Here is a 20630-nt window from a genome sequence, read left to right as displayed (position 1 = left end):
GAAAGACTGCATCTGGCTTTCACTTTTAAAGGATTATTGTGAGGATAACTTATGAGCTAAGACTGGAAGAAAAAACAGTTAACATATCACTGGAGTAATCTAGACAAGAAACAAAGGTCTAAACTAAGGTAGTCTTAATATAAATAAAGTAAATAAGATCAAGTCATGAAGGAGAGAAAAATTTATAAATAGTAAAAACTACCATAAAGAGGAGTCAAAAATGACTTTCCAGTTTGTAGCTCATTCAACTATGTGAATGATAGTGCCATACGTTGAGATAGAAAAATAAGAAATGGAATTGATTTAAGACAGAGAAAAACATAATATTCAGTTGTGGACATGGTTAAATCTAAGATTTTTATGAGTTTTCCTAATGTCCGTTATCTGGTAGATTATGGGTATAGTCCTGGCAGTCAAGTAAGTGATACAGTTCAGAGAGTTGTGAATGTACAACCAAAGCCACAGAATTGGATGAAATGAACCTAAAGGTGTGGAACTGTGGTGTTGGAGAAGACTCTTAAGAGTTCCTTGGAGTGTAAAGAGATCAAACCAGTCAATACTAAAGGAAATCAGTCCTGAATATTCAATAGAAGGACCGATGCTGAAGCTGAAACTCCCAATATTTTGGCCACCTCATGTGGAGAGGTGACTCACTGGCAAAGACCCTGATGCTGCGAAGAATTGAAGTCAGGAGAAGGGGATAACAGAGGATGAGATAGTTAGATGGCATGATGGACAAGACTTTGAACAAGCTTGACGAGTTGGTGATGGACAGGGAAGCCTGATGTGCTGCAGTACATGGGGTCACAAAGAGTCAGACACAACTGAGTGACTGAACTGATTGAACCTAAAGGACATAAGACAGCAGAAGAGAAGTCCACAAAAGAGACCACAGAAGCTGTAAGAGAACTAGAACTAGTGCCATAGCCACAGAAGACAATGACAATGAGGAGGAATGAATCAACTCCATTAAATGCCACAATGTGGTAAATTAAGTTAAATACAGGGGAAGGTTATTTAACTTATATGCAGAGTACATCATGAAAAATGCTGGGCTGGAAGAAGCACAAGCTGGAATCAAGATTGCCGGGAGAAATATCAATAACCTCAGATATGCAGATGACACCACCCTTATGGCAGAAAGTGAACAGGAACTAAAAAGCCTCTTGATGAAAGTGAAAGAGGAGAGTGAAAAAGTTGGCTTAAAGCTCAACATTCAGAAAACGAAGATCATGGCATCCAGTCCCACCACTTCATGGGAAATAGATGGAGAAACAGTGGAAACAGTATCAGACTTTATTTTTGGGGCTCCAAAATCACTGCAGATGGTGACTGCAGCCATGAAACTAAAAGACACTTACTCCTTGGAAGGAAAGTTATGACCTAGATAGCATATTCAAAAGCAGAGACATTACTTTGCCAACAAAGGTCCATCTAGTCAAGGCTATGGTTTTTCCAGTGGTCATGTATGGAGTGAGAGTTGGACTGTGAAGAAAGCTGAGCGCCTAAGAATTGGTGCTTTTGAACTGTGGTGTTGGAGAAGACTCTTGAGAGTCCCTTGGACTGCAAGGAGATCCAACCAGTCCATTCTGAAGGAGATCAGCCCTGGGTATTCTTTGGAAGGACTGATGCTAAAGCTGAAACTCCAGTACTTTGGCCACCTCATGTGAAGAGTTGACTCATTGGAAAAGACCCTGATGCTGGGAGGGATTGGGGGCAAGAGGAGAAGGGGACGACAGAGGATGAGATGGCTGGATGGCATCACCGACTCGATGGACGTGAGTTTGAGTAAACTCCAGGAGTTGGTGATGGACAGGGAGGCCTGGCATGCTGCAATTCATGGGATCGCAAAGAGTCGGACACAACTGAGCGCCTGAACTGAACTGAACTGAGGGGAAGGTTCCATTAGATTAGGGAATTACGTATTTATCAGTGACTTTTGGCAGAACAAGACTCCAGATTACAGTGACTTCTAGAGTTGATACAAGAGAAAGAAGTTGAGAATTGAAATATAGGCAATTTTTTCAAGATACTTTCTGACAAAGAAAACTATAGGGTGATAGCTAAAAGACAACATAAATCAAGGGAATTTTTTTTTTTAATAAGTGTTTATACTTGTTTAAATGATGATTGGAAGCAGTGATTCATTTACAGGGTTAAAATGTAGTGTCATTAAGAAAATGGACTATCAAAACTATATGCAGTTAATCATTTTAAGATTATATTAAGGACAAATCCTTTACCTAAGTGGACAGGTATTTTTGACTAGGCACTGTAGCATATCCACAAAAACTTGAGAACAAACACTCAAGCCATTGCTCTAGATTAAATAACAGCACATTTGTATTAATATAATACTTGTGTTTCATAACAGATTTCAATAAAGGCAATAATATTAGAAATACTTTCAAAAACCATTCACTGGATCCAGTTATTACTAGATGTAAATATGACCAAGATATTCTACTAGCTTTCAGGTCCTCACAGTGTAGCAGGGAAGACAGGTATATAAATGGTTAATTATAAAACTACTTAAGAAGTGCCAAGATACAAGTAAGTATAAGCTAAAATTGGGACACCTCAAGAATATAAAAGTTCAAAGAGAAAAATATTTTATTTGTATTTCATTCATATAAATTATCAAAAAATTTCCAAAGTAGAGCAAATTCTTGAAAATAAAATGTTTAGGGTAAACAAGAATTAGAAGAATTCAAAAGGTCAAAATGATATAAGAAAAACAACACACTGGACAAAGTGACCAAAAGATAAATCCAATGATTGGGATTTCAGAATTAAATGATTCCTTAGTAATGCATATATACACATATTTAATTTGTATTTAAATACAAATGGGGGTTTAATTCATAAATTTAACAAAAGATGAGTAACTAAATACACTTGAATGATTAAAATAAGTTACCCATTTTGAAATATGAATATAAAATAAGTTTCAAATTAAATAAATATGCATATACTGCCCTCATAGGGCAGTAATACACAGATCATTTAAAACATAAGCAGAAAACATATTGGACTCTTTAGATACAATTTATCCCTGATTATCTTAGTCAATGAAGGAGAAATAATCATGTGACTAATAACATGAGTCATCTAAAAATAATTAATACACTAATTTTTATATATGCTGGATCTCTTCCTTATTTGGGAAACCTTTTAGTTCAATCGCTCAGTCATGTCCAACTCTTTGAGACCCCATGGACTGCAGCACGCCAGGCTTCCCTGCCCATCACCAACTCCCGGAGCTTACTCAAACTCACGTTAACGTTGTTATTGCAATAGGTGCTGCCACTTTTAGACATCCAGGATCAAAGATTCCATTTACAGATAATTTGGAAGCGAATATTCTACACTGGAGAAGGAAATGGCAACTCGCTCCAGTACTCTTGCCTGGAAAATTCCATGGACTGAGGAGCCTGGTAGGCTACAGTCTATGGGGTTGCAAAGAGTTGGACACAACTGAGAGACTTCACTTTCACTTATAGGTAAATAAATCAAATAGGTTTTCAAATGTGATTTATTGTACCATTTTTTTCTGTTACATTGCATTTTTACTACACACCTTAAAAAGTAGCACTATAAAAGTGAAAGATTAAAAGAAAATAACTTACAATAACACTTGTTGGGACTTCACGAAGAGAATATTCTGCTTTATTAGGAAGGCTTTGATTGCCAACCAGCTCAAAAACAGCAGGATAAGATAACAGGTTCACCAGTGCTAGAAAAGACTAGGTGGAAGAAAAAAAACTGTTCAAATGGTTCATTTTTTTTCTCAATCACATCCACTGAAGAGTCATTAATGCAAATGGGAGTTTTTAAAATAAGTCTAATCAACCCATAAAACTGAAATATATGCTTCTATGATAAGTACAAAATAGTTAACATCAACAATAATCTATGTACTGACAATGAATAAAAACTATAAGAAAATGTACCTGAGAGTTGGAAAATGTTTTAAAATATCATGTATCTCTGACAGTTTGGTTCTGAAAATAATGAAATGATACATTTTTCTCATTCTTTGCATTGTTATATCTGATGTGTAAGAAAATATAATACTTCAGGGCTCTGGAGCAAGATAAAGAATTCTATATATTACAGCACTCAGGTCACAAGGCTATCTTCAGCCTTTACCTGATGATACATTCACTGGAAATTCAAGTAATCTATTAATAATTACAGTTAATTAGAAAAAGCTGTGGCTTTTCCTATCAAAATCAGCTCATTTTCTCATGCAATTTTACCAAGTTAATCTCTCCATGAAAACTTTAAGCTCCTGTTCTTCTCTCATTGACAAGAATCCGAATATTTTTTTCAGGCACAGTTCATTCCTTGGATGCCCTGTGCAAAAGTATGCAGTGGTTGTCCAGTACTAAACATCAGATCTAAAGTCCTTAGCATGACTTTCAAGGCACTTTATTGACACTTTTCTTCTCTTCAGTTGCAAAAGCCTCAGTTGCCATTAAGTTTCCTCAGCCTGAAGTCATCACTGCAGTCAATCAATCTGCCTGCAGTCTCCTTCAAGTGACTGCCACATATACAAACTTTTCTTTTCCTACTAAGGAGCTCCCTTTAGTCCTCCTATTGACCTATTATGTTACTTTATAAGCTTTCAAAAGTTTGCCACATTTTTATAGAAGGCTTTCTTATTAAGTCCATTCACATCTAGAAGCCCTATATTCTGTTAATACTTATATATTTAGTTTTTATTGTATTAATTGCACTTATTTGTAACTATTAAGTTTTCCTCTTGGCAGTTCACTAGTTCACTAGTCTCAGAAATTTTGAAGATCATACACATAAAGAATTTTCACTAAAATAAAAAATGATTACACTACCAAATGCAATCTACAGATTCAATGAGATCCCTATCAAATTACCAATGGCATTTTTCACAAAAATAGGACAAAAAATTTCAAAGTTCATATGGAAACACAAAAGACCCCAAGCCAAGGTAATCCTGAAAAGTAGAATGGAGCTGGAGGAATCAACCTTCCTGACTTCAGACTATACTACAAAGCTACAGTCATCAAGACAGTATGGTCTGGCACAAAAACAGAAATACAGACCAATGCAACAAGACAGAACCCCCAGAGATAAATCCACACACCTAAGGTTACCTTATTTTTGACAAAGGAGGCAAGAATATACAATGGGGCAAAGATAGCCTCTTCAATAAGTGTTGCTGGGAAAACTGGACAGCTATGTATAAAAGAATGAAATTAGAACACTTCCTAACACCATACACAAATATAAATTCAAAATGGATTAAAGACCTAAATGTAAGATCACAAACTATAAAACTATTAGAGGAAAACATAGGCAGAACACTCTGAGACATAAATCACACCAAGATCCTCTATGATCTACTTCCTAGAGTAATAGAAATAAAAACAAAAATAAACAGTGGGACCTAGCTAAACTTAAAAGCTTTTGCACAGCAAAGGAAACTATAAGCAAGGTGAAAAGACAACCCTCGGAATGGGGGAAAATAATAGCAAATGACACAATAGACAAAGGATTAATTTCCAAAATATAGAAACCACTCATACAAGTCAATATCAGAAAAACACCCAATCAAAAAGCGGGAAAAAAGACCTAAATAGACATTTCTCCAAAGAAAATACACAGATGGATAACAAACACATGAAAAGATGCTCAACATCGCTCATTATTAGAGCAATGCAAATCAAACTAAGAGGAGATATCATCTGATACTGGTCAGAATGGCCATCGTCAAAAAGTTTACAAACAATAAATGCTGTAGAGGGTGTGGAGAAAAGGGAACAGTCTTGCACTGTTGGTGGGAATGTAAATTGATACAGTCACTAAGGAACTCAGTATGGAGATTCCTTAAAAAAACTAAGAATAAAGCCACTACAGGACCCAGCAATCCCACTACTAAGCATATACCCTGAGGAAACCAAAATTGAAAAAGACACATGTATCCCAAGGTTCACTGTGGCACTATTTACAATAGCTAGTACATGGGAGCAACCTAGATGTCCATTGACAAATCAGTGAGTGAAGAAGCTGTGATACATATATACAATGGAATGTTACTCAGCCATAAAAAGGAATCTATCTGGGTCAGTTCAAATGAGGTGGATGAACCTAGAGCCTCTTAAACAGAGTGAAGTACGTCAGAAAGAGAAAACAAATATCATATACTAATATATATACAGAATATAGAAATATGGTACTGATGCAATTATTTGTAGGGCAGCAATGGAGTCCCAGACATAGAACACAGACTTATGGGCAAGGGGGTGGGGGGCAGTGAGTAAGGAGAGGGTGGGATCTATGGAGAGAGTTAACATGGAAACTTACATTAATATATGTAAAATAGACAGCCAATGGGAATTTGCTGTATGACTCAGGGAACTCAAACTAGGGCTCTGTAACAACCTAAAGGGGTGGGATGGGGAGTGAAGTGGGGGGAAGTTTCAAAGGGAAGGGGCATATGTATACCTATGGCTGATTCATTTTGATGTTTGGCAGAAACCAGCACAATTCTGTAAAATAATTATCCTTCAATTTAAAAATCAATAAATTTTAAAAAAGGAAAGGAAAAAAAGAATTTTCACAAAAATCAGAACACTGAGATAATGGAAAGAATATTTTAATTCAATTTATCATTTAATAGATGAGAAAACTTGAGGACCAGAGAAGTGAAGTGTCTTGGTCAAAGACATATAATCAAAAAATTGATAGCAGAATGAATAGCATTTTCTTATTTACAGGCTAAGATTACTCACTACAAAATAAGTCATCTTCAGACACTATTTAACAGTATTACCCTAGCTCCATGGTCCTGGCTGTTCAATAAAATTTTCTGTGATAAATAAAATATTTCTGAACATAAAATATTTTAAATAAATAAAATATTTATTTATTTAAATATTTATTAAATATTTAAATAAAATTAACTATTTTATTTAAATATTTAAAATAAATATTTCTGAACATAAAATGGAAATTTTATGCTCTAAACTGTACAGTATGATAGTCACTAGCTACATGTGACTACAGATAAGCACTTAAGATATGATTAACGTAATTGAGACTGAATTTTTACTTTTAGTTTTAATTTAAATTTACATAACTATGTAGGGCTATTGTCTGCTGCTATGTCACGTCAGTTGTGTCCGACTCTGTGCAACCCCATAGACCGCAGCCCACCAGGCTCCGCCATCCCTGGGATTCTCCAGGCAAGAACACTGGAGTGGGTTGCCATTTCCTTCTGCAATGCATGAAACTGAAAAGTGAAAGTGAAGTCGCTCAGTCGTGTCCGACTCTTAGCGACCCCATGGACTGCAGCCTACCAGGCTCCTCCGTCCATGGGATTTTCCAGGCAAGAGTACTGGAGTGGGTCACCAGTGCCTTCTCCAAGGGCTATTGTCTAGCATACAGCAAAAGCAAAGCTATAGAGAGAAGGAAGGAGAAACTGGACTAAAACTTTTAAATGAACCTCTTTGTATATGGAAGCCACATCATTGTTTCCTAAAATTTAAATAACAATAAAATTAAATCCCCTCCAAAAATAGAATCCACATAGACATGAAATCATATGGTATTTGTCTTTCTCCATCTGACTTTTCTCACTTAGTATAATACTTTCTGGGTCCATTCATGTCACAAATGGCAAGATTTCATTTTATTCTATAGCTGAGTAATATTTCATTCTATACCTACACCACATTTTCTTTATCCATTCATACATCGGTGAATGTTGAGTTCCATAAATGAATGTTGAATTTTGTCAAAAGCTCCTTCTGTACCTACTGAGATGATATGAGTTTTATCCTTCAATTATTAATGTAGTCTATCACACCAACTAATTTGCAGATACTGAACCATCATTTTAACCTTGGGATAAATCCACATGATCATGGTGTATGACCCTTTTAATATATGGTTGAATTTGATTTGCCAGCATTTTATTGAGGATTTTTGCAACTACCTTCAGTGATACTGGCCTATATATTTTTTTCATAGTCTTGTTTCTGAATCAGGGTGATGTAGGCCTCACAGACTGAATTCTGAAATATTCCTTCATCTCAAACATGGAATAGTTTGAGAAGGAGAAGGATTAATTGTTTAAATGTCTGATATAATTCACCTGTGAAGCCATCTGATCCTGGCCTTTTGTCTGTTGGGAGTCTTTTAAAAATTACTGATTCAATTTCATTACTGGTCATCTGACTGTTTATATTTTGTATTCCTGATTCAATCTTGAAAGATGGGTAAAATCCAAGAAATATACAATTTCTTCTAGGTTATCCATTTAATTGGCATATAACTGTCCATAGTAATATCATGATTTCTGTGATACTGGTTGTAAGTTCTTTTTCATTTCCAACCTATTTGGGTCCTCTCTTTTTTTGAGAAGTCTAGCTAAAGGTTTATTAATTTTGCTTATCTTTTCAAAAAATCAGCTGATAGTTTTACTGATCTTTTCTATTGGTTTTTTAGTCTGTATTTCTGTTTCAATTTTTATTATTTCTTTTCTTCTGTTACATCTGGGTTTGCTTGTTGTTTTCTACTTTCACTTTTACTCTCTATTTCTGTTTTGATTTTTATTATTTCTTTCCTTCTATTAAATTTGCATTTGTTTGTTCTTTTTCTAGTTCCTTTAAGTCCATGTTTATTATTTTGTCTGATGTCTATATATTTATTAACTGAGAAAAATTACAGTATAAAATATAGTAGGAATTCATAAAAAAAGAATGTCCTTGCAAGACAATTCCCAAGGAACACTGGTATTTCTGTCTTTTATAAGTTTATTTTAGAAACACAAAGTTAGAAATGAAAGAAAGGAGGGTTAGGACAAACTTAGGAAAGGCTGCTGGTTGTAACTGAATATAGATTAAAGTCTGGATGAAGCAATTTGAGAGATACTTAAAATCTATACATTATTAGATAAATCATTTCTTACCTTTTGACAGCTTTGGTCAATAGGGTCCACTGGAGTAGATCTGGGATGGGTTACTCTAACATCATCTCTTCCACATTCCAGATTGGCCCATAATTCAGTTATAAGTGCATTAATAAACCCTAAGAAGAATTTTACATCATATTTATAGTATATTACTTCTTTGAATTGTGGTGGAAAGACATACTTATCCTTCTGACGAGACCGTTCCACAATGACAAAAGACATACTTGAATCCTGTATAAGAAATAATCTCTAACCTTGGTAGAAATTAGTGCTGATATTGTTAATATATGCTTATGATAAAACTATGTAATGACTAAATTATGTAATGACTAAACTCTCAAAACTATTCCCCTAGGGGACTGAATTTTGAGTCCCAGTTTTTAATCCTTTAGTCAATAATCTCTGTCATCATGTTTTCCTGAAAAAAAGCAAAAAAGTTTACACGTTACTCTGCAAATGAGTTAACAGTGAAATGCAGCCTGGAAGGAGGTATCAGGAGACACCATAAGCAACCAAAGAGTGTACTTGTGTTCTCTTTCTCTAATGGAACTATCCTTTTGTATTTCCATATGCTTAGAACAGTTCTCTATTTCATACAACTTTTGGTTCTATACCATCTTCAAATTTTCCAGAGTCAGATACTATATATCTAAATGAAAGTGACTATTGAGTTTGATTATCAAATTCCTTTATGAGGAATCAAAGCATATGGAAAGTGTAAAACAAAACACCTAATCATAAAATCAGTAATTTAGGAGAAGGCAATGGCACCCCACTCCAGTACTTTTGCCTAGAAAATCCCACGGACGGAGGAGCCTGGTAGGCTGCAGTCCATGGGATTGCTAGAGTCGGACACGACTGAGCAACTTCACTTTCACTTTTCACTTTCATGCATTGGAGAAGGAAATGGCAACCCACTCCAGTGTTCTTGCCTAGAGAATCCCAGGGACAGGGAAACCTGGTGGGCTGCTATCTATGGGGTCGCACAGAGTTGGACACGACTGAAGCGACTTAGCAGCAGCAGCAGCAACAACACATTAGAGCAGAATGGGTTTCTAGTGTAACAAAATATATAGGCCCTGAAATCAAGACCATCAGGGTTCAAATTACTAATCTGCCAGCTTATTAAGTTATATATCTTTGAATCTTTTGAATTCTAACAGCATCAGTTCTCAATGTGAAAACTGAAAAAGTGCTACATTCGAAGGTTGCCGTAAAGTATAAATGAAACGATATACAGAGAGTTCTTAATGCAGTACCTAAGACATCATAGGGACTCAGGCAGTGTCAGTCTTCCTTCCTCTGTTCTATGAAAAATTGCATTTAATCCTTTCAAGGAAAGCTGGATACTATAAGGTTTAAAGCTTAATAACTCGACCAACAGGGAAATCTGGGATTGAATCTAGTCTTCAAATGTTTCCATTAACGTGCCCCTGAGTACTATAAATAAATTGGATTTTATTCTAAGTAAAGCAGTAAGTGGTTCGCTTAGGACAGCTTCTGCCAAGAAATATGTTTCATAATATAAGCAGTCCAAAGTTCAGCCAAAAAATACTTAAGATTTAGATATATCATAGAAAAATATTTTCATTTGAGGATAGACTCAATAGTGACCACTGAGGTTATGATTCTTCACTTCTAAGGTTTAAATATAATCACAGCATCTCTATCAGAGATTACATTTGGTCTCTGGTGCAGGGTTCAGTTAACTTTACAATACATTAAATCTTCAACGTTTGAACATCTTAAAAATCCAATCTGTAGTAGATAATACATGCTGACTATAAACTCCAGAAATAGTGGTGAAAATTAAGTGGGTGAGAATCTTTCAAGAAAGGAAGAGAAAAGGGAATAAGAAAATGATATGTATATGCAACAACTATTATGACTATAAATCTTGATTCATATATAAATCACTGAAACTGAGCATTAAGCCTATCAGATGGAACTATATCAAGAAAAGATGACACACTTTTGATTTATAAAGTGAAGGGTTCCTAAAGCCATTAGGTATATCTTAGTCTAGGTTCATTATGTACCACTGTTCTGAGGAAAGAAAAAATTGTATATATTTTACAGAAAAAAATTCCTAGTGGGATTTCATGGAAGAGAAAAGAAGGAAATACCATTAACACTCTTTTACCTACGGCCTAACTTGTGAAGAAGAACTTCAGAGTGAAATAGTTGACACTTGTTCATGGCAGCTGAATTTTGTCTGGACTGGCTCATTTTATTTAAATTACACTTTTAAAGAACTTACCTGAATTTCGTAGGGCTATCGCACCTGCTGCTGTTGATGCCACTTGTGTAACCAAAACTCCATAACCAAACTTTTTATGCCTGCTGATCTAATGTAAACAAGAAAACATGAGAAGCAGGAAAACATAGCATGTTAATATTTTATTTACATTTTATATGCAGACTTACTGATTTCTTTATTAAAATGCTAGACAGTCTTTCAAGTAAAGATAACAAGAGCAGAAAAAAAAAAAACTATAACGATTAGTGAGTTAATACTAACAAATATTTTTGACAATCTTATTTCAGAACTAGGCTCTGGTACCAGCCCTAAAACTAAGAAGCTTCATGACCTTAAACAAGTCACTATGTCTCTAAGTCTCTTTATATATAAAATAACGGACGTTGGACTAAATGAAGAGATTCCTTCTAACTCTTATTTGTGTTATCTTACTATTTTATTCTTTAATTGGTTCTTAAATAATAAATTATCATTGATTAATCTGTATTGACTGCCAGTTTTTACACTGGACTTTCAAATAAACAGCTTTAAAAAGAACAATGGTATTGTCTTAAAAATCATCCTTTTAGAGGCAATATGATTTTTTCCCCCCAAAGGAGGAAGTTATACACACATGCACGTACACATAATCCTCATTTAATATACATTGTAGAAAACCGGAAATAATTGCTACTTCACAGAGAATATTATACATATATTCATGGTAAAGTTCAGAAGTATCTCTTGGCAAAAATCACAATAAGGAAATAACAAAGGCACTATAAAATGTTCCTCCTTCCTCAGACTTCATAGGTTAGCCTGATCTTAGCCAAAGTGTTTGACTTCTAAATAGAGCTAACCATTTAGAATTTGTATTTTTCAACATTTTATTGAAAGGATAAGCATATGTTTTCATCAAATACTTAAAATATAAACTATACATTCTGTTTTAAGGGCAAAAAAGGGGGAGGGACTAAAAGACTGTGGGAAAAACATTAGGCTTATTTCTTCAATTTTCTGCTGCTCACATCTCTATAAATTTGCCTTCCAAATCTCATTCTCCATGTTCCTTACTTTAGTATCCATTAATTCGGCAATTAGATAACATAGAAGTACAACAAAGTAAGTGTTTATCTTTTCCCACATGGCTTTTTCCATGACAGGAAGAAAAACACCTTACTCATCAATCATCCCAAATGACCCTATGATTCAGAAACTGGTAGCCATAGGGGTCTCCCAATCAAGACTAAATACTAAAAAAGAAGAGGCAAAGAAAACCTTCAGAGAAGTTACAGGGGCTTCATTAAACAAGACTTAGATTTCATGGACACTGTTAAAATCTAAGACTAGAATCTCAGTTCTAGAATTACTGCCATCAATAACTACATGTGTGAACACAGGCAGGTCATTTATACCAGCTTGAATCTCAACATTATCTTCAGCAAAATTAAAGAAACTCTAGCTGCTTTCTAACTCAGAGTCTAAATTTTCAAAAAACGTCTTGAATGGTATAAATTGATATTAAAGTATTATACTAAATTATATGGTCGTAATTTACTGAGGTCCAGGGAACGTCTTCTATTACAACTAACAGCACAATACAAAGGAAGGTCAGATTGCTTTAAATTTTATGAATATAAAAAAAATGACATCTAATCCTAGGTATATTATTACAATAGTAAAAAGTTGTGTCTGAATGGTCTCAAGCATCTGAATGAGGAAGAAAAATGTCTTTGAATTGCTTGAATATTTTCAGAAATGGAATAAAAATGAAAACCCAAATGGTTAACTAGTATACAAGGAGAAATTAAAACTCACCAACAGATCAAAACACAATTTATATAAACATTAAAAGCCTGAAGACTTCTACATTTGCTATATTATGAATGTCTGTGTTCTGCCAAAATTCCTGTGTTGAACTCCTAAGCCCCAGAGGTGATGGTAGGAAGTGGGGCCTTTGGGAGGCTATTTGTGAAGGTAGAGAGTGATCATGAAAGGGATTAGTGCTCTTCTATAAAAATAAATACATAAAAGATCCCCAAGAGGCCCTAGCCCTTTCTGCTAGGCTACAATAAGAACATCAAGAAACAGCAACTTCCAGAGATAAAAGGAAACACTTTTAAAAGCATACCTATGCTGATTCACTTCCCTGTACAGTAGAAATCGACCCAACATTGTAAAGCAACTATACCCCAATTAAAAAAAAAAAAAAACACAACAAAGCAAACAAAAACAACAGCAACAACAACAAAAAGTATACCTATGATCCTAAGAAGCTCTGAAGTCTAGGGATATTCACTGTACTAGCAAAAAAATTAACATACTTCAGTGATCTCTGTGAGAAAGGCCTAGATTTTAAATTTAAACAGTAGCAATAATAAAAGCCCTCTACAAATATATATATTTCTTTCAAAATGTGAACCCTAAACTCTCATTGACACATTTAGACCCAAAAATGGAATTCCATTGAGTTTTAATATATCCAGATGTCTGATATATTTATAAAACATCTGGATGAATGAGTTTTTCAATTTCATTCAGTTGTGTCATCCTGTAAAATAGTCACAGATACCAATATCAACTCTAATGTCTTCTTGAAAAAATATCAAGTTAAATATTACAATGCTATATGAGTTTTTAATTGAAGTTTAATAATCTCTTCACAAAAAGAAACCAGAATGATGTTCTTAATGGCTTTTACAGAAACAAAAGTTCCTTTTGCCTGTGGCAGATGGTAATTCGCACCTGTAATTTCTTTGCATATTGGTTGAACATGAATGTCACACATTCGTTGATGGCACCTGTTCTTTGAAGAAGCAGTAGTCCTTTGGGAGTGGCAGCAAAATTTAGTAAATCATCTAACAAATTCTCTTCCCAAGCCATACTGAAAGAGGTAAAAAGAAAGGTATAAATGTCTTTATTTTTCTCAAAACTGGAAAAAAAAAAAAAAAACACACACACACCTCAGCTTAATTCTACCAGCAATTAAACTTACAGAGAACACAGTGGCTGCAAAGTATTTAACTGTTTAAAAATAAGATAAACAGCATGGCTTCCTAAACAGTGCGCTGTTATTCTTTTTTCTACTATCTAATAATTTTCCTTCACTAAATGAATCAAATATTAACTGCACATATCAGCATTTTCATTATACCAAAATTCTCTCAACCAGGTCTTAATCTCATTCCACGTCTCCTATTAAAATTCTGTTGTGCCTAAATTCCCCAAGCCCCAGCTCTCCATTATTTCTATACATCCTTTTCATTAAGGAGTATTTGTCTTTTGACTTTCTAAAGCATACCAGGTACTCTATTTTCACTGGTTATTAGTTTTACTTTTGGAGAATGACATTTTTTCCCTCAGAATACTTCTAAAAGGCCAGTAGCATTCTCCAGAGAAAAACAAAAAAGAAAAGGAAAACAACTCAAAACTTTGAGAAGTCATACAGTAAACAGGAGACTCAGAGCTAGAAATCTGGAAACACAGGAAGGGATATCAGCATTTCATCTGAAGTATCAAAGTAAGAGAAAATTTTCTACCCATCCTATTCCTACTTGCTTGTAAAAACAAAAAAGTTGGATTTTAAAATAGGTCAAAATCAAATGTCTATATGTACAATGAAACAGAGTGTGGAAATGTGTGCCCTTTTGTTGCCCAAGGAAGTTTCAGAAGTATGTTTTGAAACTGGTAAGAGATTTGAAATCTAGAACTTTTCTGATTAAATAAGAAACAATCAGTACATGTTGACTGATATCCATCAGTGGTGATCACAAAGCAATGGTCAAAGATACAACCATGTTCAAACACAAAATGAATATCTCTTGGATAAAGAAGGACAAAGAAGTAGGACTAGTTTTGAGGTAAATACAGGCAATGGAAACTAAATTTGGCCCAAATAGGATATAAAAGACTCAGGGTTACATATGAGATGTATGACCAATGGAAGGCTCACTGCTTAAGATTCATGATGGAGTAATACTACTAAAAATTGCATATGATTAGCTAAAGGCAATGGCACCCCACTCCAGTACTCTTGCCTGGAAAATCCCATGGATGGAGGAGCCTGGTAGGCTGCAGTCCACGGGGTCGCTAAGAGTCGGACACGACTGAGCGACTTCACTTTCATTTTTCACTTTCATGCATTGGAGAAGGAAATGGCAACCCACTCCAGTGTTCTTGCCTGGAGAATCCCAGGGACGGGGGAGCCTGATGGGCTGACGTCTATGGGGTCGCACAGAGTCGGAAACGACTGAAGCGATTTAGCAGTAGCTAAAATTAAAATATAAAATTTATATACTTAAAATATATAAACAAAATACTTAAATATAACTGACAAAAATTGGGACTTTTGACAAGCCATAACCCTAGGGAGACAGGAGGATACAGAAAAAGCCTCATTTCTAGAAATGTACAGATAATCAATTCACTGTCTAACTTTTAACGGTATATGCAATACCCTCCAGAGAAGGAAATGGCAACCCACTCCAGTGTTCTTGCCTGGAGAATCCCAGGGACGGGGAGCCTGATGGGCTGCCGTCTCTGGGTTCGCACAGAGTCAGACATGACTGAAGCGACTTAGCAGCAGTAGCACCAGCAGCAATACCCTCATCATCACTGACAGGAGTCTCAAGATGCCAATACAGTATTTAAAACATGGGGGAAAAGGAAAAAAACCAGAAAACTGCTTGACAGAGAAGAATGAATATAGAAAAGAAACTAGGAAAAATAGGGGAGGAAAGAAAGTAGAGAAGGAAAAAAACTCATTTTAAAATGAACTTGTAATTAAACGTCAAAAGACATCTAAAGCTAAGTGCCAGCAGAATCAACATTCATTAAATTAATTCATTCCAGCTGAAATAATTCAAAAATAATGACTACCTTTATGATTCTCAAAATTTTTTACTCTTCCATTAGAACTGAAACAGAAAAGCAGAAATGAAATAAAAATAAGTGAATATTAAAAAAAAAATAACTATAAGAAATCTTGTGAATATTTTTTAAAAACCACTTAAAAAGCAAATGGAAAAAATATCAGCCACAAAGAATTATTGAACTGAAAGGTAGCTAGATAAGAAATAAATGTTTGAGGAAACAGATGAGACAGAATATGCTGCTGCTGCTGCTGCTAAGCTGCTTCAGTCATGTCTGACTCTGTGCGACCCCACAGACGGCAGCCCACCAGGCTCCCCTGTCCCTGGGATTCTCCAGGCAAGAACACTGGAGTGGGTTGCCATTTCCTTCTCCAATGCATGAAACTGAAAAGTGAAAGTGAAGTCGCTCAGCCGTGTCTGACTCTTAGCAACCCCATGGACTGCAGCCTACCAGGCTCCTCCATCCATGGGATTTTCCAGGCAAGAGTATTGGAGTGGGGTGCCATTGCCTTCTCTGACAGAACATACTAAAAGCTTTCAAATACATCTAATCAAGAGTCCAAGAGAACAGAAGAAATATTTGAAAAATACTAAGAATTTTCTAGATCAAAAAAAAGGTATCAGTCCAGTTTATTGATTAAAAAAAAAAATTCAAAGTACTAAGCAGGAGTTAACTATATCCCAATAAACTGGGATATATATATATAGTTAACGATATCTCAATAAACTATAAAATTTTAAAAAAAAATGTTTTAAAGTACCAAGCAGGATAAACTTAAATCACACAGAAGTAGCAAATATCCAAAGAAAGAAATTAAAAGCTATGAGAGAAAAGATATGACCTATAAAAGTGGTTATACTAACAGATTTATTAGTTACTACTTACTCCAGAAGACAGTGGAGTAAAACCTCAAATAGTACTAAGAAAGAATGGTCTATCAAAACTTTTATACCCAGACAAACTACCATTTAGAGGAGAGAAAATGTGAGACCTCAAAAGCTCTGAACAGGAGGTGGGGGTGGTTTGTGTGGCCTGGAAGGAGAATAACTATTTTCAGACACAGAAAGATTAGTTTGCTTTCCTCAAAGCCTCAAGAACAATTAAACAGTTTACTTCTATTACCTTAAGACCTATAATTAGAAACTTAAAAACATCTTTCAGTAAGGGAAAAAAAGGAGCCTATCAGAAAGAATGGCCTACAAGCTTCAACAAATGGTGTAAAATAATAAATACAAATTTAATTTCTGTGTGAAGACATAAACCAGGTGATTAAAAATATTAAACCAAAATTCTAGATAACTATAAGAAGACAGAACTATAGCATATTTAGAGGAGCAGTAACTGGTCAAAGTACGTTAAACTCCATACTGCTTTTCAAAACATGATATAAATACCCAATTACTTTATACTTTCTTAGAAAAATATATGGTTAAATATATATTGAGAATTTAGGAACAACCACTTAAAGAAACGTAACAGTGATTTATAAAGTCAAAAGCAAGGGGAAAATAGGATAAAATGTACTGATCTAAGATAAGGAGTAAAGGAGAAAAGTAAAACAGAATAGAAATAGAAAACACAAAAAGAAAAATAAGACCCAAACATCAGCATTGCAAAAATGTAAAAAACTTAAAACTCATCTAATAAAAAACAGAAATTGTCAGATTGGATAAAAAATTCAAAATTTACTACTCTGAGTGACAGAAAATAAGAGATGAAAAAAAAAAATACTTTAATAGTCTGACCCAATCTCCATCTAAGCTCCTTTTCATCCATTCCCATACAGCAAGAAATGGCCATAGGGCACATCCAGCAAGATGTTCACAAAAATGTTAATAAGAAGAGATTTCTTTCCTAGATAAAAGATAAAGAATGAAAAGAAGCCATTTGTCTCTACAATCTTTTTCCTCTTTGAAGGCTGTGAGCTCTAGAGGTTAGCCATTGTGCAACCTTGAGTGCAAAAAGAAAACATTAGTGATGTTTTCTCCTAAGAAAAGAAGACTGGATCTCAAACTGCATCACTAAGTCAATGCCTGATAATATTTCATGAGACTTTTTGCTTTATGAAAAAAAGAAAGCCTTACTGAGCTATCTGCAAATAGATATATCCTTAACTAATGTACTCTGCAAATACTAACGAAAGCAAAGTATATATACAATAGTAGTATTATATAATATAAAACTTAATGGAAAGAAGAAATGAGATACTATAGTAAAAGTTCCCAAGAAACAGTGAATTTTTATGTTCCTAACAGCATAAAATGCAAGTATGTAAAACAAAACCCCAGAAGTACAGAGAAAAATGGACATGTCAACTTTCAAAGTGAATGATTATACATAAGCAGACAAAATATTGGTGGTGATATTAAGAAATTTGGACTATCTCTATCTACTTCCAATGAAGAACACAAAATAGTATAGTATTTTCAAGTAAAGACAGATTTTTAACTGATCCTGTACTACAACACAAAATCTCAACCCACCTGGAAGTATATATATCATACAATCCATGTTTTCTGAAAAGAACAGAAATGAATTACAAGTCAACAGTATAATACAGTAAGTAAAGAAAAAAACTATATTTTGAAAGCTAAATATATTCCAAATATTTCATGGATTTAAAGGGAAAAAATCAAGATAATATTTTTAAGAGCTTAATAATGAAAGTGTTACATATTAAAATGCATTAAAGTTAGAATGTCTGATGTAGATTTCTTCTACTGATATCCATTCTCAATTGTCTTTTCACTTGCTCTTCTATCCTACTAAAGTGAGAGGAGTGAAGATAGAGAAGGAAAGAGAACATCAGCAAAATCAAAGCCTGGTCTTTGCATAAACCTGTTCTAATGCAAATAAAAAGCCATGGCTGCAAAAAATACTAAGAATAAAAAAATGAGAAATAATTACAGCCAAAGAATTTTTTAATGTCACAAAAATACTTTGAACAAATTAACACCAATATGTAAATATTCAGATTAAAAAATATAGTTAAAAATTACTCATGCAGAAATAAAAAATATAGAATGAACCATTTAGCCATTAAAGAAATTGTGTTTTTAAAAAGTCTACTCTGACTCTCCAAAATGTAAAACACAGGCAAAAACTTGCAGGTTGTATCACACAATCCTAAGAAAGAGTTAATATGTTTTAATTTACTGTTTCTAATAACTTAGCATTTAGCTCTTCCTTCAAATTATGATGAAAAGACTCAATATTTCAAAACAGAAGGAAAATCTAAGCTATAGAATTTGCCTCTTGTCTTTAGAGAACCCTTCCCGGAGGACAACAGGTAACAATCTCATTGCCTTGCTTACTCCATTGCTTTAGCCTATGCGAACTCCAGTTTTTGAATGGTCAGATATTAATAGAGGGTTAGACACTCTCATGGCACTTAAGTTTTAGGTGTTTATTCATAGGCTGTTTTTGCAGTCCAAAGATAACTGTTACTTCCCTGTAGAGATTTACCAAAGGCCCCGTGTTAACTGGTTGGGGCAGGGTGAACATCTTTGGTTTTTCTCTGACTATGTTCTTGTCTACAGTCACCCTACAGATGGCCCCTAAGTAGTCTGTGAAAGTGAAAAGTGAAAGTGTTACTCCCTCAGCCTGTCCAATATTTCAAGACCCCAAAGACTGTAGCCTGCCAAGCTTCTCTGTTCATGAGATTTTCCAAGCAAGAATACTGGAGTGGGTTGCCATTCCCTTCTCCAGGGGATCTTCCCAATCCAGGGATCGAACCTGTGACTCTGCGCTGCAGGCAGATTCTTTACCATCTGAGCCACTAGGTAAGTCCCATATAGTCTGAAGTCATTGCAATCACTGATATCAAACTAGCCTTGAGAAATCTTATTTGGGGCTGCATTTCAACGTCCAGATTTAGAGATATCACCTATGATGACTACACAGTAGCTTCTACCTTCCTTATAGTACTGTAAGCACCAATAAATGAAACGATGGAGAGGAAATCTCCAACATACACTGTGAGGAAATAAGGTCAAACTACCGCACATTAGTCTGTCACAAGCTCAAAAATATAGATTTTAGCAGCTCTTCATTTTGCCTTTTTCAGTAAGACTAAGTAAATGTTATGGTCCATGTCATTATTTAGAAACTAGTGCCTGGTGGCAGAAGAAGTGTTATTCATTCCTTTACCCATTCAACCAAGCTATCAAGCACCTGCTACATGTCAGAGAAAGGCTAGACTAGTTAACCGACCAAAATGGTTCTACACGCAAGTGTTACCAAACTACAAAGGAAAAATAATGCCCACACATACCAATGTTTCAAATAATACAAAAGATACTCAACTCCATGAGGTATTTTGATGACAAAAATGAAAACAGTTCTATTATATCAAAAACCATTAAACCTTTGTTTCTAAGAGTAATATCAGATGTTGAAGGAAACTCCTTTTCCTCTAGCATCAAGTTAACACCTGGAGCACATTCCCCAGTTTAATACTGCTTGCCGCACTTCACCTAATCACTCACTCTTCCCCTTGAAGAAGGGACTCAGGAAACTTGGAGGAGGACTAAGAATGCTAAGCTAGGCGATGCCTCTCCC

At 34.8% G+C, this 20630-nt stretch overlaps 1 protein-coding gene across 2 annotated transcripts in view; it reads right to left on the bottom strand.

Annotated features, from left to right (window-relative positions):
- The window catches only part of TBC1D32 (TBC1 domain family member 32), a 206932-nt gene that overhangs the window by 115587 nt on the left and 70715 nt on the right, over window positions 1-20630 (bottom strand). Inside the window, exons 19-23 of one of the 2 annotated variants that reach the window (XM_061427448.1) lie at window positions 18554-18586; window positions 13944-14082; window positions 11220-11307; window positions 8957-9075; window positions 3630-3746 (exon numbers count right to left, since the gene is read on the bottom strand). In XM_061427448.1, coding sequence (XP_061283432.1) covers window positions 3630-3746; window positions 8957-9075; window positions 11220-11307; window positions 13944-14082; window positions 18554-18586 — 496 coding nt within the window. The remainder of the gene's footprint in view (window positions 1-3629; window positions 3747-8956; window positions 9076-11219; window positions 11308-13943; window positions 14083-18553; window positions 18587-20630) is intronic. The other variant, XM_061427449.1, reaches the window with a different exon arrangement.

This window comes from Bos javanicus, chromosome 9, assembly GCF_032452875.1.
Source record: "Bos javanicus breed banteng chromosome 9, ARS-OSU_banteng_1.0, whole genome shotgun sequence".
Taxonomy (NCBI): domain Eukaryota; kingdom Metazoa; phylum Chordata; class Mammalia; order Artiodactyla; family Bovidae; genus Bos; species Bos javanicus.
Note: the sequence above shows the minus strand (reverse complement) of the source record. Positions and strands in the feature narration are given on the sequence as shown.